The sequence below is a fragment of the Peromyscus eremicus genome, chromosome X, assembly GCF_949786415.1.
Source record: "Peromyscus eremicus chromosome X, PerEre_H2_v1, whole genome shotgun sequence".
Lineage (NCBI taxonomy): Eukaryota > Metazoa > Chordata > Mammalia > Rodentia > Cricetidae > Peromyscus > Peromyscus eremicus.
In genome coordinates, this window is record NC_081439.1 from 55513891 (window position 1) to 55538414 (window position 24524).

Consider the following 24524-nt stretch of genomic DNA (forward strand, 5'->3'; position numbering starts at 1 on the left):
AAAATCTTGAAGATTTTGTTAGTGAACATGAATAAACTGGTAGCTCAACACAAATAGACCAATTTGAAATTTACAGACAAATTGGGTAAAGAGGCAATCATAAACGTCTTTATCCATTCAAAGGGGCATTATTTTAAGTGGATCACACTGTACAGAAATTTATGTTCAAGAACACTAGAGAGCGAAAGAACAAGAGAGGGCACAATCACCTAGCAAGTAGGATGTACATCAACAGAAGTCCATTCTGGAGCTTAAAAGGGAGATCAATCAGCATAAGGTCTGTATTCTACATGGAAGTAGAAAGCAGACTAGTTGGGAAGGAGAAGGAGGTCATTGGGAGTTGGAAGGGAAAGAAAAGTGGGTGATGGCTGGTAAATATGATCACAATACATTGTATACATATATAAAATTATCAAAAAATAAAAGTGGTTAGAAAGTGAAATGTCCCACAGAGACTCACTTGTTTGAACACTTGGTCCCCAAATGGTGATGCTATTTGGAAAGGTTGTGGAATCTTCATCAGGAGGAGCCTCATTGGAAGAAATGGGTCACTGGGAACAGACCTTAATGTTTTATAGCCTAGCCCTACTTCCTATTTACTGTCTGCTTCCTGATTGTGGATGCAATATGACAAGCTTAATTCTCCTGTGCCTGCCACTCTGCCTTCCTGCCTGCTGCAGTGAGAACCAAGGGTAAATGCTGGAGGCTATTGTTTGTTTTCACTCCCCTAAACAAGTTTGTTCAGCCCAATTACACTACATACGCTTGATCACATGTAGGTGGGAGGTATGTGGGCAGGAAATATATCAGGATATATGCTTGTCCCTGATTGGGTATGGGCTGGGGGTGGTGATGGTGGTATACAGGCAGGAAATATGTCAAGATATCTGCTTGCCCCTGATTGGACCTGGTGGGAAATTCAATGGCCTTGTGGGTGTGCCTTTTTAAGCATCTGCAAAATATGACTAATACCCACTTTCTGGGAACCCAGGAATAGACCTGACTAGAGTCGATTCCCCTGGCCAGTATTTAATTAAAGCTTGTTTCAAATTTGGCTCAAAATTATGGTAGTGGTCTTATTCTCGCCTGGTGTTATTAACACTGCCACATCTCACTTACCATGGTGGACTGTGTCTCTCTGGAACTGTAAGCCAGAATAAAGCCCTTCTCCATTTAAGTGGATCTTGTCAGGGTATTTTATCACAGCAAGAGAAAACTAACAGAGAAATTGGTACTGGGAAGTGGGGCTGTTGTTATGATAAACCTGACCATGTGAATCTTAGGCCTTTGGGAGTGTTTTATACTAGAAATGTCTAAGAGTTTGGAACTTTGGGCTAGAAAAGTCCCTGAATGCAGAGCTTAAACAACAATTCTAATAGGAGTTTGGAAGACCAGAAAGCATAGAATAATTTGGACTATGGAAGATCAACTTATGAGGCTTTAGAGGATGACAGGGGCTCTTTGAGAACTGGACTAGAGGCCATTTAGTTTTTATTTACACAAATAACCTGGCGGCATTATGCCCTTGTCCCAAGAACTTGAGTGAAGCTGAATTTAAGTTATAGCTAACTTGTTTGGTAGAGGAATTTAAAGGCAGGACAACATCAAAGACATGTCATAATTACTGCTCACTGCTCTCATTTTTATCTATATTAGAAGAGATAAAGTGGAACAAAAGGTAATTTTAAAATGTGAAGTTTGTTAAGGAAAGTTGTGTGAAAAAGCTTAAAGTTGTGAACAAAGAAAATACAGATAATAAAGCATCTGCCATTGTTAAAAAGTTTAATTCCATTAAAAAGAAACCTCCTTTTTAAAAAGAAACCTCCTTTTCTGCACAGAGACAATAATGAAGGTGCCTTGAGGATAAGACTCCGCCCATCAAAGTCTCTAACCTGTGAAAATGCAAATGTATTTGAAAGGGGAAAAGCATAAACTCACAATGCCAAAGGAGAGTCCTGTTCTAGAAAGCAACTGTTCAGAGAAGTATTTCTCCAGGGTTAGCACACAACAGCTGATGCAATTGTGATTCAAGGGGACCAGGCTTCATCCTAAGGTCAAAGTAGAATCTGATACTGTCATTCAGGTGGCAGCAGTTTTGCAGGCATTAAAGGTGCAAAATTGAGAGGGTCTTGTACCACAGTTCCAGAGAGCTGCTGAGGATAAGCAACATGCTCCAGGGTCAGAGTCCCTGCAAAGAGGTCTTGAAAGGCTACTGCATGAAGATGTGAAGAGAAAGACTAAATTGCAGTAGATACCCTGGCTATTGGAGAAACCAGAACCATAAATGTCCACCAATAAATGTTGTCTACATAAAGTAGAGCTGAACCAAGAGAGAGGCAGCAGAGCTGGAGGGTCAGGGCTACCTAAGTCCATTGGAGCTGAGATGATTCCATCATGACTTCCAAATGCCAGCCATAGAGCTGCAGCATTCGATGTTGCTGTGCTGGCTTTTGGTCTTGCTTTGGTGCAATCTTTCCTTGCTATTCCCTTTTGGAATTGAAATGTATATTCTGTGCCATTGTATGCTGGAATAAGATAATTTCTTTTTATTTTACAGAAGGTCACAGCTAAGATATTGCCTCCATTATTAGAAAATACTTTTGGACTTTTGAACAATGTTGGGACTGTTAAAGATTATAGAAACTTCTGAAGTTGGACAGAATATATTTTGCATCAAAACATGACCATGAGCCTATGGAGGCCAGGGGCATAATGTTGTGGTTTGAATGTAAAATTCTTCCCATAGGGTCACATGTTTGAATACTTAGACCCTAGCTGGTAGCACTATTTGGGAAGGGTGTGGAACCTTTAGCAAGTGGAGACTTGCTGGAGGAAGTAAGTCCCTGGGTGTGGACTTTAATACATCATAGTCAGGCCCAATTTTCTGTTCACTCTCTGCTTCCTAAATGTGGATATAATGAGACCAGCAAGCATTCTGATACTGCCAACATGCCATTCCTGCCTGCTACCATGTCTTCCTTGCCAGGATGAACCAACCATATTGCCCTCGAACTGTAAGCCAAAATAAACCCCTTCTTAAGTTGCTTTTGTCAGAAAAGCAACAGAAAACTAATATAAAAATAAAACTTAAAGAATAAATAAAGAAGGGAGATTAGGAAAAAGGTATAATATCAAGCACTCTACTAAAACCACTGCCATCTCATTTCAGGAGGATGGGTCAGGATGTTTTCAAAAGCAAAAACTACCCTGTGTGGAGTAAAAATGGAGCCATTGTACTATGGGGCCAAGAGAGCTCAATGAACTAGTCCAGTCAATTCACTAAGCAATTACAGAAAGTGAACTAACAAGGGCTGGGAAGACAGAACACCAGTTAAGAACATTTGTTGTTCTTGCAGAGGACCTGAGTTTGATTCCCAGAACTCATAGAGCAGCTCACAATTGTCTGTAATTTCAGCTCTGTAATCTCACTTCTGCCTCCAAGAGCACCAGGCAAGTATGCAGTGCACATGCAGGCAAACTTCATACACATAAAAAATAGAAATGACTTTGTAAAGGCCCAGATGTTAAACTAGACACATATTTCAAAACAGCTATTTTAAATATACTTAGATAACTAAAGGAATCTACATGTAAAGAATGAAGGTATGATAAGAGTGCTCATCAGCTATATATCAATAAAGTCATATATATTATAAAAGTAATCAAATAGAAATTCTAGAATTAAAACAACAGCTTAACAATTCTTTACAGACCTTGAAAGAACAATACTCAACTTCATATGGAAAAACAAAAAATTCAGGATAGCTAAAACAATCTGTACAATAAAGTAACTTCCGGAGGTGAAAAAAACCACATGGTATTGGCATAAAAACAGACAGGTGGATAAATGTAATCCAATCAAAGACCCAGATGTAAATCTACACACTTATGGACATGTGATTTTCGACAAAGAAGCCAAAATTATACAATGGAAAAAGGAAAGCATCTTCAACAAATGGTGCTGGTCTAACTGGATGTCATCATGTAGAAGAATGCAAATAGATCTACATTTATCACCCTGCACAAAACTCAGGACCAAGTGTATCAAAGATTTCAATATAAATCCAGACATACTGAACCTGACAGAAGAGAAAGTGGGAAACAATCTCAAACACACTGGCACAGGAGACAACTTTCTAAACAGAATACCAATAGTACAGACACTAATATTGACAATTAATAAATGGAATTTCCTAAAATTAAAATGTCTCTGTAAGGCAAAGGACACCATCAATAGGACAAAACAGCAGCCCACAGAATGGGAAAGATCTTCACCAACCCTACATCTGAAAAAGGGCTGATTTCCAAAATATATGAAGAACTCAAGAAACTAGATATCAACAAACCAAATAATCCAATTAAAAATGGGGTACAGATTGAAACAGAATTCTCAACAGAAGAATCTCAAATGGCCCAGAAACACTTAAGGAAATGTTCAACATCCTTAGCCATCAGGGAAATGCAAAACAAAATGACTCTGAAATTTTATCTTATACCTGTCAGAATGGCTAAGATCAAAAATACTGAAGACAGCTCAGACAGGTGAGGATGTGGAGCAAGGGGAACACTCCTCCATTGTTGCACATATAGACAAGCAGGCACACACATATACATAAAAAAGTAAGGAAAAGACATGTGAGATGTAGAAAGATAAAAAATAAAATGGTAGAAGTTTGACTATAAAGTAATATCAATTGTTAATGTATTAAACTATGTAATAAGAGACAGAGATTGTCATACTAGTTTAAAATATAATTTATATTCTATCTATAGGAGATAAGCACTATATCTAAAGACACAGGATGAAAATAAAAGGATGAGAGCTGGGCAAGGTGGCGCACGCCTTTAATCCCAGCACTCAGGAGGCAGAGGCAGGTGGATCTCTGTGAGTTTGAGGTTAGCCTGGTCAACAAAGTGAGTTTCAGGACAGCTAGAGATGTTACACAGAGAAACCCTCTCCCAAAAAACCAAAAATAAAAGGACAAAAAAGACTATGAATTAGATATTTTAACACCTCTATAAACAATAAAACTAGGAAAAACATCAAAGGTATAGAAGATTTAATACCTATAAAGTCCATACCTAACAAGCATACATTAAACATGCCATCAATCCAATATCAATGTATATGCTCAAAATGAAACTATTCACACAAATATTTGTACATGTTTATTAAGACTTCATAATATTCTAAAAAATGTTTTATTTTATTATATGAATGTTTGCCTGTGTGTAGGTATGCACATGCTTAGATGCTTGATGTCCATATAGTCAAGAAGAGGGTGTCAGATTCCCTGGAACTGGAGTTACAGGCAGTTATAAGCCATTATGTGGGCATTGGGAACTATATCTGGGTCCTCTGCAAGAGCAGCAAGTGCTTTTAACTGAAAAGCCATCTTTTCCAGACCTGAGACATTATTAGTAATATTTGAAAATTGGAAACAACCCAAGTGTCTGTCAATGAATGAGTAGATAATGAAGATGTGATATATCCAGACAATGAAATGTTATTCAGCTATAGTAAGGTATGAAATATTGATACCTATTAAGAAACAGAAAATCTGAAACATTATTTTTTACAAAAAGATCCAATCAGAAAAGACTACAAGTCATATTATTAGATTTACATAAAAAGCTCACAATAGGCAAACTATATAGACAGAAAGTAGCTAACTGGTTGCTTAGAGCTAGTGACAATGATGAAGAGTACCTGCTAATGGGTAAAAGGTTTCTTTTTAGAATGATAAAAATATTCTAAAATTATATTGTAACTGGAGTATTACTGTGTCCACCCAGCTCCTGTAGCTGCTCAGGCCCAATTAAACACACAGAGACTTATAGTACTTATAAACTGTATGGCTGTGGCAGGCTTCTTGCTATCTGTTCTTATATCATAAATTAACTCATTTCTATTAATCTGTAAGTTGCCACGTGGCTCGTGGCTTACCAGTATCTTACATCATGCTTTTCCTTGTGGCAGCTGACAGCATCTACCTGCCTCAGCCTTCCACTTCCCAGAATTCTCCTCTCTCTTTGTCCTTCCTATACTTCCTGCCTGGCTACTGGCCAATCAGTGTTTTATTTATCAATCAATCATAGCAACATATATTCACAGCATACAGGACATCCCACATTAGATTTTATTGATAGTTGTACAGATCAAAATATGCTAAAAAATATTACAATGTACATGTAAATGGATAGTTTGGGATGGCGATAATGCTTGGTGGCAGCATGTATGCCTAGAATGCACAAGGCCCTGAGTTTAATTCTCAGCAATGCCCAAAATGAAAATGAATGGGTGAATTATAGGATATATGAATTATACATCAAGAAGTCTGTTAAAATTTAGATGGAAAGTTCTCCCATGTTCATGGGTTGGTAGCATTAACATAGTAAAAATTGCCACCCTACCAAAAGCAATCTATAGATTCAAAGCAGTCCCCATCAAAATTCCAACATAATTCTCTAAAAATCTTTAAAGGACAATTTTCAGCTATATATGGAAACATAAGAAACTCAGAATACCTAAAACAATCTTGCATAATAAAAGAACTGCCTGAGGTATTACCATCCCTGACCTCAAATTGTACTACAGAGCTATAGTAATAAAAACAGCATGGTATTGGCACAAAACAGTCATGTTGATCAATGGAATCAAATGAAAGATCCAGACATATCCACACATCTATGGACACCTAATTTTTATAAAGAAGCCAGAACTACTATTACATTGGAAAAAAGACAGTATCTTCAACAAATGATGCTGGTCAAACTAGATGACTGCATATAGAAAGATCCAAATAAATCTATAATTATCACCCCACACAAAACTCAACTTCAAATGGATCAAAGACCTCAATATAAATGTGGGAGCCCACAACTGACTCAGTTCCCCAGTTTAAATCTGAAGTCTATTCTGAGTCAATAGAGTTCAAGCTTGCTTGCTCCAGGGGTGTGAAAAGGTCCTGATTAGCCCACAGAGTCTTTGAAGAGCTGTGAGAAAGTCCTGATTAGCCCACAGGAAGGAACACTCTAGCTAGCTAGATGCAGGCTGCTGACACCAGCCAGAGGTACATAGAAATAGACAATGAAACTGCCTGCTCCTTGACACAAGGCAGGATAGATAGTAGTTGAATACCTATGCTGTGCATTGTTCTACCTCTGTCCTTCAAGACTGTATACAAGCTGGCCGTGAAATAAACTTGGGGCTGTCCAGCACTGACTGGCAGACCTCTCAACTCTTTCCTGTCCTCTTCATTGTCTCTACAATCCACACTCCCTCACCCAGATACCCAACTGATTGTCAGCAGGCTCCAACACATAAAACCAGATACACTGAACCTGATAGGAAAGAAAGTTTGGAATAGCCTTGAATGTATTGGCACAGGAAAAGGCTTTCTGAACAGAGCACTGACAGCACAGACACTAAGATCAACAATTAATAAATGGGACCTCACGAAACTGAAAAGCTTCTGTAAGGCAAAGGACACCATCATATGGACAAAGCAGCAGCCTATAGAATGAAAAAAGATTTTTACCAACTCCACATCTGATAGAGGGATAATATCAGAATATATAAAGAACTCAAGAAACTAGATATTAAGAAAATTATCCACTTGAAAAAAATTGGATATACATCTATACAGAGAATTCTCAAAAGAGAAAACTCAAATGGCTGAGAAACACTTAAGGAAATGTTCAACATCTTTAGTCATCAGGGAAATGCAAATCAAAACTACTTTGAGATTCCATCTTATACCTGTCAAAATGACTAAGATAAAAAACACAGTGAGAGCTCATGGTGGAGAGGATGTGAGTAAGGGGAACACTCTTCCATTGCTTTTGCGACTGCAAACTTGTACAGACTTTATGGAAATCAGTGTGGCAGTTCCTCAGGAAGATGGGAATCAATTTAATTCAAGATCCACTCATTATTCATTATTCATTCTCTAAGTTCTCTAGAGAATCCTGAGCAATACAGTAATAAACCATATAAATAGACTTATGGACAAACAAAACACATTATCTTCCCAATAGATACAGAAGAGGCCTTTGAGAAAATCCAACATGCCTTCATGATAAAAGTCCTAGAGAATTTAGGGTTAGAGGGAACATACCTCAAAATAATAAAAGCTGTATATGATAAATTCACAGCCAAAAGAGGGCATTGGATCTCCTGGAGCTGCAGTTACAGGTGGTTGTGAGCTGCCTGACATAGGTGCTGGGAACTGAACTTAGGTTTTCTGCAAGAGCAGTTATTGCTCTTAACTACTGGGAGAGCTCTCCAGCCCCTATTTTATGTATAGTACCAGTCATCTAAAAAGCCCTGCCATTTGGACAGTGCTGCTGTTTGAAACCTTGGTCTATAGACTTGACAAAATAAGTGTTTTATTACTGTATATATAAGCCAGAGATTCAAACTTTGTTTCAAAATTAGAAGTTCAATTAATTCTAAAAGACTTCTATGTAGTTCATTGTAGTGATGATAATTTTTCCTGACTCCTTTATATATTAAATGCATTCACATCACTTCTAAAATGCAAAGTTCAGGAGAAAATCTTACCAAGCTACTATCTTCCAACTAGAATCATTAGTGGTGCTAACCTTTTGCAGGCTGCTGTTCATGTGTGCCTAATTGAATCACGAGTATTGTCTTTGAGCCAGTGGTTCTCATCCTTCCCAATGCTGCAACCTTTTAATACAGTTCCTCAGGTTGTAGTGACCCCAACATAAAGTTATTTTAGCTGCTACTTCATAACTATAATTTTGCTACTGTTATGAATGGTAATGTAAATATTTTTGGAGATAGAGATTTACCAAAGGGATCACGATCCAAAGGGTTGAGAACTCCTTTAAACAAAGGTAATCAGACATGACCTTACACTGTACATACCAAGCAGCGCCTCTTAATAATTAAAAGGTATTGGACATTGGTCACCTAAGGAGTACATCTGTAAACAAGTAATTCATTTTCAAACTCCTTTTACATTTGTTATCATTGATTGTATTTTTGTAAAGCTTACAGTTATTAATACTCTGTAGAAGTATAACTTCTAATAAAAGAACATGAGCAATACTTGAAAATAAAAAAGCAGTTGTGATGAACAAGTAACACAAGGACTATACTTAAGAGTTGGCGAAATTTCCCATGTGTTGATTTAATCTGTATTCATTGAGATACAGTTTAACATACCCAGACTATGAACTAAAAAGGAGTAACTTTTAAAAAGTTAAAAGCACCATGAGGATAACGTTATATTAGTTTCTTTTGTTATTGCTGTGAAAAAGTACCTGGCAAGAAGCAACTTACTGGACAGAGAGTTTATTTTGGTTTATAGTTTATGAGGATATAGTCCACGGTGAGGAAGGCATGGCAGTGGGGGCAGGAGGCAGCTGGTTATATTGCAGGGGGAAAGCAGATAGTGAAGGATACTGGTTCTTAGCTACTTTTCTCCTTTTAATGCAAGTCTGGGACTCCAGTGCATGGCATGGTGTTACCCACATTTAGGGTTGGTTTTCCCACCTTAGTTAACTAATCTAGACAATCCCTCAAAGATATGCCCAGAGGCTTGTCTCTTTGGTAATTCTAGGTCCTGTTAAGTTGACAACAACATTAACCATGATGTTGCTGCTCTTTTCAGTAAAGCAAAAGTGCTTATAGAGAATAAAATTACATTCACCTTTACTTGAAGTTAATTTTTGCCTAGTTTTTCTCTGGGAAAGTTAGATTCTTTTCTTGTCTATTCTTTTTTAATGGAAAAGACTTCTTAAAGGGGGCTCATTTACCCTCATGAACAAAGACTTCATCTCTGTATGTCTAGTATCTAGTAAGAAACTAGTGTTCAAATTTTTTTAATTCCATGTGTATGAATGTTTTGTCTGTGCACCTTGTGCATGCCTGCTGCCCATAGAAGACAGAAGAAGGCTTTTGATCCCCTGAAACTGGGTTACAGATGGCTGTGAGCAACCACGAAGGTGCTGGGAATCAAATATGGGTCCTCTGTGAAAGCAGCCAGTGCTCTTAACCACTGAGCCATCTCTCCAGCCCCTCAAACATTTTTTGAGTTGAACTCAAAAAAGGAACACAAAAAATATAACAGGCCCCAGACCTTAGTAGGCCCCCAGACTTTAGCACAACTGACTCCATGATGGAAGTACCATTGAGGCTGTAAAACTCACCACACAGACAGCAGCACCTGCCAAAACTAAAACAAAGACCTAATCCATCAAAGTCCATAGTTCTGGGAAAGTCTCTAACCTTGCTTTTTTGGCTTCTGTAGTTCTGCTTCTGGTTAACTGTTCTTGTTAACTGAAGCATTGTCAACCCAGAGCACGGTTTTTGTACTTAAAATTTCATCCTGAGAAAGGCTCCGTGTTACACTGGGATCCCAAACACCCAGTGCAGTCGCTGGCTAATAAAGACTTTCTATTGGCTTAAATCTATGTCTGAGCAGTCTACTCTGGTGAATACCTCACAACAAGAAACAGACATATGATGAGAATTTATTCTAAATGTAAAGAATAATACAAAAGAAGTGATTAACACAAAATAGAGGATAAAGAGCTAAATGGACTTTATACCTGTTGGAGAAATGAGAACCTAACAAGTATGGGAAATTAAGATGTTTTCTTATTACCGGTAAGAGAAACCAAGCTGACAGAGAACTCAAGTGTGTCTAACTTCTTGATGTTGTAACATGACACTGTCATTTACAACACTCATGCTGGAGAACCATGGGGTTGAGTGAAAAAAATTGCAAACCCCTCATGTTTTAAATATGTTTACAATTTTGCATTGGGCTGCATTCATAGCTATCCTGGGCTGCATGTAGCTAATGAATTGTGGGTTGGAAATGCCTCATTAATTCTTAAAAATCAAACAGAAAGTGGTAATTATGTGACTTTCTTTGAAGAAGGATGAAGAGTTGTAGGTGTGTGGGATATGATAATTCTAGTAGCTCCTAAAAAGGTAGGTTTAAGAGTGGAGGCAGGTGTGATAGTTAACATCTGTAATCTCAGAGGATGAGGCAGGAGGACCACCATGAGTTTGAGGCCATATGGTCTATAATTTGAAACACGGTATCATAAAAAACATTAAGAAAGGAATTGAGAGTAGAATTCAGGCAAAGGTAAGAGATCATGTCTTGTTAGACACAAGATAATGATGACATATTTAAGCAAATATAATTGAGTAAAGAGAAACAAGCTAAGGAAACCACTTCACTTGGCTATCAAAACTCTAGACACAGATGAGTTCTTCTATAGCAAAAGTGTGAAAGGAAACAAAAGTAGAGAAAACACTTTGATGGGTCATATATTACCACAGAGAGACAATGAAGATAAATATAATAACAGACTAGGAATGAGTAGTCAATGGCAAGGGGCATCTAACAAGAGGCTAAGCCAAATGCAACCTTTGCTGAGGAAGGAATTAACCATTATAAACCTTTGAAATCAAGATGCTTCTAGAATAAGAGGAGAAGATTTCCTAAAGGGGAATAAAAACAAATGTGTCAGGGAAAAGAAATATAGCAAACAGCACACTTCACCCTTCTCTGTTCTTTGAAGATGGAACATTACCTGTTCGTAAATCGTTGAAGCTTTTCTTCCTTGCTCTAGATCAACTGCAGCTGCTACAAGTAAACATGTTTTCTGTGCAATCAGTAGTCCTTGATCAGAAGGACAAAAAAGGGACAGCTGATAAGAAATAACCAGAACATCAGTGAATACTGAGAATTCTGTCAGGTGAACACAATCAGAATCAAAATCAGCAACATTTTGTCTGAATGAAAAAATTCTGCTGGAAAACCACATGTTGCCATAAAAATGATATAGACTATCACATTGATTTACAGTTTTAATTTTATATTACTTTTCATTGTTTTTAGTACCTTCCTAGAGATAAAAAGCTTCTCTTCTTCAGTATTTTTTCTCAATGACAAGTACTGTCATTTAGCCCTGAATGCCTATCTAGCAATTTACTTCTTGGGTGATGCTGTCATTTATAGGTGATTTTCCCCCTGGGAAGTAGTTTTTCCTTTGTACTGAACAGAGCACAAATCAGTACTTAAATTGTTATGTTTGAAGGGGACAATGTCAAATCCTGACAGGCATTAAACATAACCTCATCATTAAACCTTGTCCTCTAGTTTTAGGAAATTCTCTGAGCTTTTTACTATAATAAAACTAAGCCACTTTGATTTCTACATGTCAGTCTTATACAAGCATCACCACAAATGTCAAAACTGAAATGGACTTATGCCATCTAATTAAAACTGCATTTATACATAAACCTGAAGATTTTTTTTACTGGTACTTGGGACTGAGCCCAGGCCCTTGTACATGCTAGATAAGTATTTCACCACCGAGATACATTCCCCTCCAAAGACTTTCTTAATCTCCCCAAACATTTAGGGATAACAATCATGACCTTCATTGACTAAATAAAATTTAAGTTGTCCAATACTTTTAGGTCTTGGGTTACTTAAGGTGAGGGAACTATGCTCTTCAGTTCATTCCAGCTCTAAAATTCTGAACATTTAATTGGCCTCAATTTGTCAGACTGTGATACTTCTAAATGCAGATGAGGTATATTCTGTAACCCCTCTGCTTTCATTCCTCCACTAGTATGTGAACCTCTTTCTAACTTTTTAATGGCTACTTTGGAGGTAAATGACTATTTTTAAATGCTTAAAAGTGAATAATAACAAATTCACAAATTCTTACATATTGTACCTGCTCTAGGTCAAAAAAAAAAAAAAGGAGGCTCGAACTTCTCATCTCCCTTTTCAATCCCTGCTGTTCACAGGTACTTATGCTACATATCTACAGATGTATTTGTGTGATCTTTCCTAATGTGTTGGTAACTGGTAACATTGGAGCATGCCCATTCTAAAGATACTTCTGTTTTAATATAGGACTCTGGAACTCTCAGTCCCGACAAAGGCAAAGGAATAGTTCTGTAATGGTAGAACTTTGGGTTCTATGATGAATGTTTGTGATGAAATTTACCTTATAAGAAACCATGAAAAATTTTTTCATTGTCTCTCGATCCTTCTCAGACTGCAGAGCTAAGTTCCAAGCTGAAAGTTAAGATGAATAATATAACTGTGAAAAATTGACTGTTTAGTCTCTATCACCATAATCTCTATTGTCAACATTTTCAATGCTAATATACTAATAAAGGGGTTCTTGGGGTTAGTTATATTTTATCTAAAATTTTAAATTTAAAATTAATTAAAAAGAAATTAAGTAGGTCAATAAACTATTTTGTTATTGGAAAAATAAACTGACTTTATGTTTGTGGAGAAACTTTTGGCCGAGAAATTTAGAGATTTCTATCACTTCTAATCATCCATTCTAAGTCAATGATACATGAGGTACTGTTAACTTTTTTTAAAGTTTGAGACATACAAAAAGAATTCTCAGTACTAAATCAATCAATCTATCTATCTATCTATCTATCTATCTATCTATCTATCTACCTACCTACCTACCTACTTACCTACCTGTAATAGTAACAATTAAAGAAACAGGCCATGAATTTGAAAGGGAGTGAGATGTTTGTAGGGTGGGAAATGGGAGAGGCTGGAGGGAGAAAATGATGTCGTTATATTTTAATTAAAAAATACATTCAAAAAAGAGAGTCACCAAGTGGTAACTGAAAGTCACCAACTAAAAGTGGCAAAAGAAAGTTCAAGTTTAGGAAAGATCAGAATCTACTAAAATCAATGGTTAGAGTATTTCCTATTTTCCAAAGGTTAGTAGAAGCCCCAACTAGGTAAAACAAGGTGAGTGAGAAAAATACCTTTAGCTTTTCAAACTTTCACAAGGTCAGTCATTAAATATTTCTATATTTTAAAATGCTTATTTTCCAAATTTCTTAGAATTCACATTATTTATTTCCTTTTGCTCAGATAAAATCCTCAAGAAATCCCTTAAAGCAGGAAAAGGTTCATGTAGAACCAGTCCACTCTGTGATATTGTTAATTAATACTCCTTAACTGCCTCCATAGTTTTTATATCATTTTTATTCATTAAAGCCCAGAAAAAGAAAATGGCACAATTCATAATTATGCCACTTGATGAATTTCAATAAAATAAACACATATCCACACCAAGAAAGATTTTGGCCATTACCAGAAAACTGAAAGCTCCCTTTAAGTCCAGGATCTCTTTTTATGGTAAACACTACCTTAACTCTTTTCTTCAGATTATTTTCTTTAAAATTATTTTCATATTACTTACACGATAAAGTCATAGCAATTTCTCTACGCATGAACATAATACACTTTGATCACATTTATTCTCAATGTTTTTCTTTCTTACCTCCTAAACAGATCACTATTTTGATTTTTAACACTAAATCAGATTTACCTTTTTAACTTGTGTATAAACAGAATCATGCATTATGTACTCTTTAATGCCTGGCTCTTTTTTTCAACAATATGTTTCTGAGAGGTATCCATACTGTTGCACGTAGTTTACTTTTGGTGGATCACATCAAAGAATAAGTTCAGCTTTCTAGAGCAGATTTAGGATAATAATTTGGGGAATTAAAATTATAATTTATCATTTTGTTTCTTGATCACTCTCCATAGAAAAGAAAATAAGCATGGAACACTTTGTTATATGTGAGGTAAATACACTATTTCATATGAAATCCTTAATGAATAAATGATCCTACATAAGAGATGTATGCATTTCTATTTTACATACAATGAAACCAAGATTAAGCAAGCTATATATGTATACCATAGGTTCGAAAGGAAGAGCCAGAATCTGTGAACCCACCTCTGATTCTATTATACCACAAAGCTTTCCATGCCCACAGGTTTTTCTTTTACCTATTTTTCTGAACCAATTGACATCATTAACCCTAGAATCCAAAGCTGAAGGATCTTCATCAAAACGCTGAGAAAATTTCAGGAGTGCTGCATCAAATAGGAAAATGGGATAGTTATCTTACATGCTAGCAAAGTTCTTAATCATTCTTTAAAGACAGTATGAATCTAGAAAGTTCATTTCTATATACATGTTTATGGTTGTATATAAGAATCCAAGTGAGAAAATGCATTACTATGCTCCATGAAGGCATTAACTCAAACTTTGAGGGAACAAACATATCCTTAGAGAGAATTATAAATTTAATTATTACAATTATTCACTACTTGAAGCACATGGAATAAAGAATAGGAATAATAATTAAAATACTAAAATGATGCTTAGTATGCATGAATCCCTGGGATCAATCTCCAGCACCAAACAAAACACCCTAAAATAATTCATAGTATCAGTAGGATGGCATAATATTTACTTAGCTTCCACAGTAAGTATAAAGGAGAACCAGAACATGCCATCATCACCAGAAAGCATTTATTACTCACCACATGTTCTTCTCAGAAAAAGAATAGCAACCAACAAAGTTTTCTTCATTTGAAAAGCTTTGGCTTTTAGCCATTTTGCTATGCTTATAATGCTGTATTTGAGTATAAAATTCAACTACTGCAATAAGTAGATTAAAGTTTCTAAGATACAGACTTTAGGTATATTCAGAAATGACATATCTTTTGAGTAAAAGGGGCATCACCAAAGAAAGCATGGTGCTGGTAAAAAGAATGTGATGTTGCTAGATACTAGTTTATAGAAGTGGACAGGGAAGATTATGAGCAGGCAGAGGAGAGGAGATGACATGGACTTGTGTAAATTGGCAAAACAAGAGAACAAACAATACGAGTTAGATTAAGAGGGCACAAACCCAGCAGTGTTCAGAGAATTTCATTGTTGTGTTCATTTTTACATGTTCAATTACAGGACAGGAAATTAAAAAGCAGAGAAGGATGAAAAAAAGATAGTGGAGAAGAGGGAAAGAAAGAGGGCAGAGGGAAGGAAGTGTCCTTAGAACAAATTAGGATAAAAATGGGGCTGAAATCACGTTTGGAAGTAGATGCTAGTGATGCCAAACATTTCCCTTCTTGTGGATAAAAACTAAAACAGTTTCCTGTGCTAAACATTAATAATGAGCATGAAGTTTAACTAAAATATTAGATTAGAGTCAGTATGTTCAATAGATTTGGAGAATCCAACAGAAGATAGAGGCAAGATGAAGGACTGAAAATAAACAAGAACATAATTACCTGTATTCAAGTAAGTCAAAAGTCTATCCATTACTTTCTTTCTAAAAATTAAAGAAAAGGGAGTTTTTAATGTTCTAAACCTTTACTGTAGAAAATAATTGAAGAGAAACACTACTTGTGTCTGAGAATTGGGCTAAAAATGACAAAAATATGCAGTGTCTAGTTCAATGACAATCTGACTTCAACAGACATCTTCCACTGTAAGATATGGTTACTCATAACCAGTGTCCTCACAGTTTCCTCTATTTCTACTCCTGTTCTTAGCAAACAATTTTAATGGCTGATAAAGTTTAATACTTGGGAGCAGGTAGTGACCTCTGTGATTGATAAGCTCTGGTTCCTTTTAAAATATTTATGTATTTTATGTGTATGTGTGTTTGCCTGCATGTATGTATGTGCACCATGTGTGTGCAGAGTTTGCAGAGGCCAAAAGAGTGCATCAATTCCTCTGGAACTACAGTTACAGGTGGTTGTGAGCTGCAATGTGATACTGGAAACCAAATTCAGGTCTTCTACAAGTACACCATATCTCTTAACTACTGAGCCACTGCCCCAGCCCCTGTGTTCTTTAATATATATATATATATATATATATATATATATATATATATATATATATATATATATAGTTATTGTTATTGTGTGTAGATCAAAATGCCACAGTGCATGTCTGAAGTCAGAGGACAACTTTGTGGAGTTAGTTCTATACTTCCACCATTACCCATAGATCAAACTCAGGTTGCCAGGCTTGCTTAGCAAGTACCTTTACTAGCTGAGCCATCTTGTTAGGTTCTTTCAGAATAATACCTGCCCTCTAAACAAACTACTTTACCAGAGTCTAACTTCTGGCGTATTGCCAGAGCTTAATTCAGTGGAACCAGCTAAAACCTCTTTACTTTAGCCACTGTGTCCATATGAAAGGGGGGAGGAAACAGTAGGACAGTTTCCCTCCCTAATAACTCACCACCACACAACGAAAAAGCATATTTGTAGCAGTTCTTTGAACTTGATATATCATGTCTGTCTCTTGAGAAAACAGAAAACCATACTAAAAGGCAAAAAGTAATTTGAAGACACAGAGGCAGCATTAGACAGAAGGGAGAGGTGATAAAATGATCACATTGGGACTGTATGTGTGTATTTATCACACAGTTGATTTGTATCTGGTAAGAGTGGCAGCTCACAGCACATCAGGTAGAAGAGCTTATATAGCCAAGCAGGAAATCATAGGGGGTGAGGGAGAGAGAAACTTGGATTCCTATAATCTCCTCTGACAACATGCTCCCAGTGATCAAAGGACTTCCAACTAGGCCCTGCCTCTGGAAGTGTCACAAAATTTCCCAGTACTGCTTTCCTGTGAGTCAAGCCTTCAATCACAAAGGACCCTTGGGGGACCTCAACCTATGCCCAAACTGTACCAAAAACCTCAAAACAAAAAGATAGTAGAGTGGAACATTTAAAATATTGAGAGAGAAAAAAATGACCAAGCTTGAATTCTGTACTCTATAAAAACTTTTAAAGGGGAATAAAAGAAAGACTTCTTTAGAAAAACAAAAGGTGAATAAGAACATGACTGTTTCTAAGGAAATAATCACAAGACAGTGAATCTATGGCTTGCTGATCTGAAACTTTCTGGCATTCAGAATTGTCAGAAATTTCTGTTGTACAGTATTTTATTGTAACTTTCTAAATGGGAAGCTGAGGATGTAAGTCAGTGAGAGAACACAAGGCCTTATGTTTGATCCCTACTGCCAGAAGTAAACAGACTTTTTGTCTGTCATATATTGAATAGGCTAAGACACCTATCTATTACAGTAACACAATAAAATGGGGACAAAGGTATTCAGAAAGGCGAGAAGGAATTGTATTTGTTCTCAGATGACTTGACTTTCTAGAAAATAAAGAACTGACTCCACCAGCTCCCCCCAAATTCCACCCACTCCCACCCCAAATACTGGAATTCATAAATGGTCATCACCGGGCTTCAGACTACAAGGTAAATATATAGAAATCAAGTGTTTTCCTATACCAACAAAGAACAAATGGAATTTGAAATTAAAAACGTAATACTGGAGGACCTGTCCTGCCTGCCCCAACCAACAAGTCTCTCCCATGCTGCATCTAACCTTTCCACCCAGTCAAATCCCACACATCCAAGGTCTAACGTAGTGAGTCTTCCTAACCCTCACCATTACTCACTCTCCAAAGCCCATTAGATCCAGCCCAAGTCCTGTGTCCAGTGCCCCAGCCTAGTCTGGCCACTGATACCTGCATTACAACTAATCTATAGGACTCCTCCAGGACCTACCCTACCCACTCTGATCCATAGGTACCTCCTACACCATGTCAAACCTCTCCACCCTACCAGATCTACCACCACACTCAAGGCTTGAAACAGGATACACATCCTGAACACAGAGGAGTTGAGCTGGTGCCTCACTAGAGCCTTTACCAATCCTGCGATCTACAGTGGTGATGTAACTACATGGCACACTGGTGCAACAGTGGTACAAACATTGTGGGAGTAACCGACCACTCTCTGACGGGACTCAAGGATCATTCTACGAGACAGAACCCAGGCCTGACACTTCTTGGGTGTCTGAAACTAGATAGGTCATGAGCCTAGGGGAAAAACCAAATACTACTGTTCTACTAAACAATGTAGTAATAAAATGACTCCCAATGACATTCTCTTACACCCATAGTTCTGTATCTTCTCTAACCATCATCAGAGAAGCTTCTTCCTGCTGCAGATTGGAACAAATACAGAGATCCACAATTGGACAACGGACAAAGAGTGAGACACTTTGGAACAGTCAGTCCTAAATGGGATATCTTCATCAAAACCCTCCTCTCAGGACTCAGGGAGCTATGCAGAAGAGGAGATGGAAAGATAATAAGAGCCAGAGGCAATGGAGGACTCCAAGGAAACCTTGTTTTCCAGACACAACAAGACTGATGCACATATGAACTCCCAGAAACTGGGGCAGCATGCACAGGTTCAAGCCAGACTGAATCCCAGAGTTGAGAGGGGGAACTGAACACCATAAGGTTCTAAATACTTGTCCCTATACCCACAGATACATGTAGTCCTCATTTCTTATCAAGCAAGTGGGGAGATGTGAAGTAGGCCCTTATAAATTTAGTCAATTGATCTTTGACAAAGGAGCAAAAGTATTATTTTAAACAGTTGTGAAACAATGAGACATCCATATGCAAAGTATTTAATATATATAGACCTTTATTCTTTTTTTTATAATAATTATCTGAAAATAGATCATGGACCTAAATGTAAGTCACAAAAGTATAAAACTCACAGACAATAACATAGAAGAAAACATATATGACCTTGAATACATTCACTATTTTTTAGATACAATAGTATATGTATTTTGGTGTACCAATGTGAGGCTCTCAAATTTCCATGTAGAGCCCGAGAAAGCTGGTTAAAAAAAAAAAAGATACGGCTCCCTTTAAGAATTTCTGCCTGCTAGTGAGCCCTTGAGCTGCCAATACATTAGGTAGGAACAAAAAAACTAAGTAAAAATGCCTGCCACAGCACACAGCATCAGCATTCTAGAGCTCTAGGAGAGGTGAATGCAGTTCCTGGTCAGAAGAATCTCCGACCTGGCCTTGAGCTTTAAGCTTGGCTCTCACAAACATAGAAGCAGGCAGAGCCAGCTGAGAGCCTTGTGGAGGATCCAGGTGTAGCTTATCAGCTTAAAGTTTGTTCGTGCAGGTCATAAAAGACTAGCGATAAGCAGTAAAAGAGGTCCAGATTGGGGGGGGAAAAACCTCTAAACAGGTTCCAGTGTGTTTTACAATTTGATTAGGCTTAAGAAAGAAAGAGAATGGGTATAGACAGTCATAGAAAGAAATAGTTAAAAAAATAAAGTCTTTAAAGAGAGAATAAAAGTATTATAAAAGAGCCGGGCGGTGGTGGCGCACGCCTTTAATCCCAGCACTCGGGAGGCAGAGCCAGGCGGATCTCTGTGAGTTCGAGGCCAGCCTGGGCTACCAAGTGAGTTCCAGGAAAGGCGCAAAGCTACACAGAGAAACCCTGTCTCGAAAAACCAAAAAAAAAAAAAAGTATTATAAAAGAAAAGCCATGTAAGATGGTAAACACACAGGGAGTCTGGATCCTATATATTTTTGTGTTGACATTGAATTTTTTGAATGCTGATGAGCAAATAACTGCTGGCAGACATGGGCTTGTGAACAGGACTGCAAAACTGAACCAACCTAGATACTTTAGGGCTATCTTAACTTCAAAAAAGAAGTCAAAAATGCATTTGTCAAATGGAAGTTAAAAATGCTTTGGAGAAGGGTTTTTGCTTTTGTTCCCTGTGGGGGCCCACAGAGGCTCCCTAGTAAGACCTTACTCAAGGTCAGAGAATCTGAACTTGCTTTACCCAGCAGGGCTGCATAATGGGATGATTTGGCCAAAGGTGTGGTTACCAGGTGTTTTGAAGGGTCTATACTTGACTGTACATTGTGCTTTGATATTGAAAGGGGGAGGTCTTTTGCCTCTCCTCATGGCAGTGTATAAAAAGCCCATTAGAATAAATCTCGAGGTGACTGGTATTGACCCAGGGCCCTCTCAAAACTATACTGTCTCTGTCTTTCTTATCATCTCCTATCTTTCTATCTAATACTTCCTCATTCCTCTCTCCTCATCCCAAGAACCCTTTGACAGGTCAGAGCTCGACTCTGACAGACTCCCACAGTTCCCACAGGAGATGAGAGGCTGTGGATTCCTTCAGGAATAATATGGATCAGATTTGATCAAGGGAGACCTCCTGAATATTGACAGGTAATATACATCAACAAAGGTTATAGCTGGTCTTCCCAGGACTTGGCCATTATCTCAGATTTTCTCAGGGACTCCTAAAGAAGCCTTCACCCACAGACAACAGAAAGCAGTCTGGAGAACACAACACCCACCTTCCCAAGAAGGGTATGGGAGGCTGTTGGTTATTTGGTGGGTTATGGATGTTTGCTATCATTTAGGGGAACATAGTTTATTGATACAAATGTAAAGTTATTGTTACACTGAATATATGTTTCTACTCTTGTTTGGGGTATTGTGCTTATGCAGCTCATTTTTAAAATGCAATGTAGAAATGAGGTTAGTAGTTAATCTATGGTGATCAGACTTATCACATTAGACATGTTTTCAAGATCATACAGAGATATATTTTAGATAGATAAATGGTTTTCAAACACTTCAAATAACTATAGAATATGGTATTTAAAATGTTTTAATATAGGGCTTTTCATAACAATGAGACACATCTGCTCCTGGAAACACAAATTTACTTCATAAAAGGATGATGGGCATTGAAGAAACTCCATAGGAGTTTACTTTCATTGTGGCAAAGTTATCCATTTGGGCAAGAAAATGCTTTTGCCTTGATGGCTTGACAGTATGCTATATAAACTAGACATGCAGGACCCACAGGATAATGACTGCTGAACTTTGTCAAAACAAGGTGGGATGGTCATTCAGGGTTCCTGCTTCATGGAAGAGTCTGCCAGACATTCTGTAGGACACAGAGGAAAGACACTGACAAACTTTGCCAAAACAAGGTGGGACAGTCCTTCAAATTTACTGCTTCACAGAAAAGTCTGCCAGATACTCTAGGCCTGTAGGCTGAAGATAGATGCTCCAACATTGCAGAGGAACACTGGGTGACTATCCAGGCAGTCAGATGTCTCTGTCATTTCTAGAGTTTTGGAAGTTGCTTGCAATGCAATTCCTGTTTACTCAGGTAATATTATATCCTTTTGGCTCTTTGATAGAGTTAAAGGCTAAATAACTAAACTTATAGTTTTCCTTAGCTATGATAGAAAGTAAATTAGGTATAAAACTTTGGAATCACAGCTGGGTGCCAGGCTGAGCTCAATCAATGAGAGAGAGGAAGAATTCTATGAGCAAGGGACATCGAGATCATGATAGGAAAATGTACAGAGATAGCCAGCCAAACTAGTGGAAATTCATGAACTGTAGACCAATAGCTGAGGAGCCCCCATGATAATGGACTAGGCCCTCTGGATAGGTGAGACAGTCCTTTAGCTTGAACTGTTTAGGGGGCCCCCAGGCAGTGGAATTGGAACCCATCCCTAGTACATGAGCTGGCTTTCTGGAGCCTAGTGCCTATGGTAAGACACTTTGCACAGCCTTGGTGCAGGGAGGAAGGGCTTGGACCTGCCTCAACTGAATGTACCAGGCTCTGCTGACTCCCCTTGGGAGACCTTGCCTTGGAGGAGGTGGGAATGGGGGGTGAGTTAGGAGGAAGGCTGGGGGGTGGGAGGAGGGAGGACAGGGGAATCTGTGGTTGACATGTAAAATGAATATAAAATCTCTTAATAATAATAAAAAAAGAAAGTAAAACTTTGGAATCACTAAGATAAGATAATGGAGTATTTTCTCTGAATTTACTCAATACAAATGGCCTGAATATTGTAGATGTAATTATTACTTGATAACTGTTTTGTTGTATACAGTTTTACTATGTTAAAGTTAAAACCTTTCATTTTTATTTAGACAAGAAAGGGGAAATGTAGAATATTAAGATGTGTTACATTTGTTTATGTTGTAGAATATTTGTTTAATGACAAAGATGTGTTGCATTCTTTTATGTTACATTTGTTTAACTCTGTAAAGCTGTGTTACTTTGCCTGTCTAAAACACCTAATTGGTCTAATAAAAAGCTGAATGGCCAATAGCTTGGCAGGAAAGGATAGTCAGGGCTGGCAGGCAGAGAGAATAAATAGGAGGAAAAATCTGTGAGGAAAAAGATCTAGGAACTAGAGAAGGAGGAGAACAAGAGGGACTAGCCACCCATCTACACAGCAAGCCATGGAGAAAGAAGTAAAGAAAGGTATACAGAAATAGAGAAAGACAAAAGCCCAGAGACAAAAGGTAGATGGGATAATTTAAGAAAAGCTAGCTAGAAACAAGCCAAGCTAAGGCCAGGCATTCATAAGTAAGAATAAGACTTCATGTGTGATTTATCTGGGAGCTGAGTGGTAGCCCCCCTTAAAAGAACCAAAAGAGCAAAGAGTAAAAAATGAAAAACAACTAACAACATGCATAGTATATAGGAGCAATACTTGATAAGCTAGACCACCTTAAAATCAAAAAACTCCTATTTTTCAAAATACGGTATCAAGACAATAAGACAAACCACAGATTGGTAGAAAATACCTGAAAAAGACACATCAGATAAAGAACTGACATCTAAAATATACAAAGAATTCATAAGACTCAACAAGAAGAAAACTCAATTAAAAGTGGGCCAAAAGAACTTCTAGACTGGTGAACACATTGAGGTACTGGGATGATGGTTAGCCTGGAGAGGGTAAGAACACCCTATACTGCTTAACATTTTGCCCCATGTATATGTTTCATCTGGCTCTTCCTAAATTAACCATTTATAGTAAACTGTAAACTAAGTCAAATGTTTCTCTGAGTACTGCAAGTCAGTCTAGCAAATTATTGAATTTTGAAAGGGGACACTGCATTTCCTGTTTGGGACAATCAGAAATATATGAAGCCTGGATTCGTACTGGCATGTGAAGTAGGGGCAGTTTTATAGGGGTGAGCCCTTTAACTTGTGAGGTTGGACTTTATGGTGTCATCTGTTGGCACTGGAATCAGGACAGGTATTTGTTAGACTGTGTGGCTCATAGGAATATGGTTTGAATAGAGAAAAGATGAAAGGGTAAGGGACAAGGAACTTGAGACCTGGGTAGTCACATGGCCACTCAAGGTATGGAGTAGCAGCTGATTTGTGCTTAGTAAATGTTACCATTGGAATTTAGAATGATTCCAATTCTCAGAGAGTTGATTCATTGGATCCATAAGGAAATGAAAATTAGTAAGAAATAGTGACATATTCAATCCATTGTATCAGTATCTGTACAATAGCTAGATGGAAAATAAAGAAGTTGGATTACAATTTAATATTAGACTGAGCTCAGATTTTAGTGAGTCTGTGTTGGCTACTAGCTTAAAGTAGCTTAATCACCAAGAGAAAAACTAGGAATAGACAAGAGAAAACACTTTTATGTGGCATATTTTGAGTTTTTTCTTTTTATCAATTTTTTGTAAATTAAGATATAATTACATTATTTCCCCTTTCCTTTCCTTCCTCTAATCCCTTCCATACACTACCTCCTTACTCCTTTTTGAAATTATGGCCTCTTTTTCTGAGAAAACACTTCCAAAACAAAAGAGTAGTAAAGATGGGGGTTATGCAAAACCAATAAGTACTGAAAACAGGTAGTAGGTAGTATAATATGAAGTAAATGTTTCATTTTGTAGATTTGTATAATCAGTTTTCTGAAAATCCTCCAGAAGATTCTGAAAGTATCTAACTT

General features: G+C 37.4%; 1 protein-coding gene across 1 annotated transcript in view; it reads right to left on the reverse strand.

The window, feature by feature from the left end:
• Nucleotides 1-24524, reverse strand: part of Tex11 (testis expressed 11) — a 277802-nt gene that overhangs the window by 60189 nt on the left and 193089 nt on the right. Inside the window, exons 20-23 of the mRNA XM_059251477.1 lie at nt 16140-16180; nt 14850-14936; nt 13015-13085; nt 11584-11700 (exon numbers count right to left, since the gene is read on the reverse strand). Of these exons, the coding sequence (XP_059107460.1) occupies nt 11584-11700; nt 13015-13085; nt 14850-14936; nt 16140-16180 (316 nt within the window). The remainder of the gene's footprint in view (nt 1-11583; nt 11701-13014; nt 13086-14849; nt 14937-16139; nt 16181-24524) is intronic.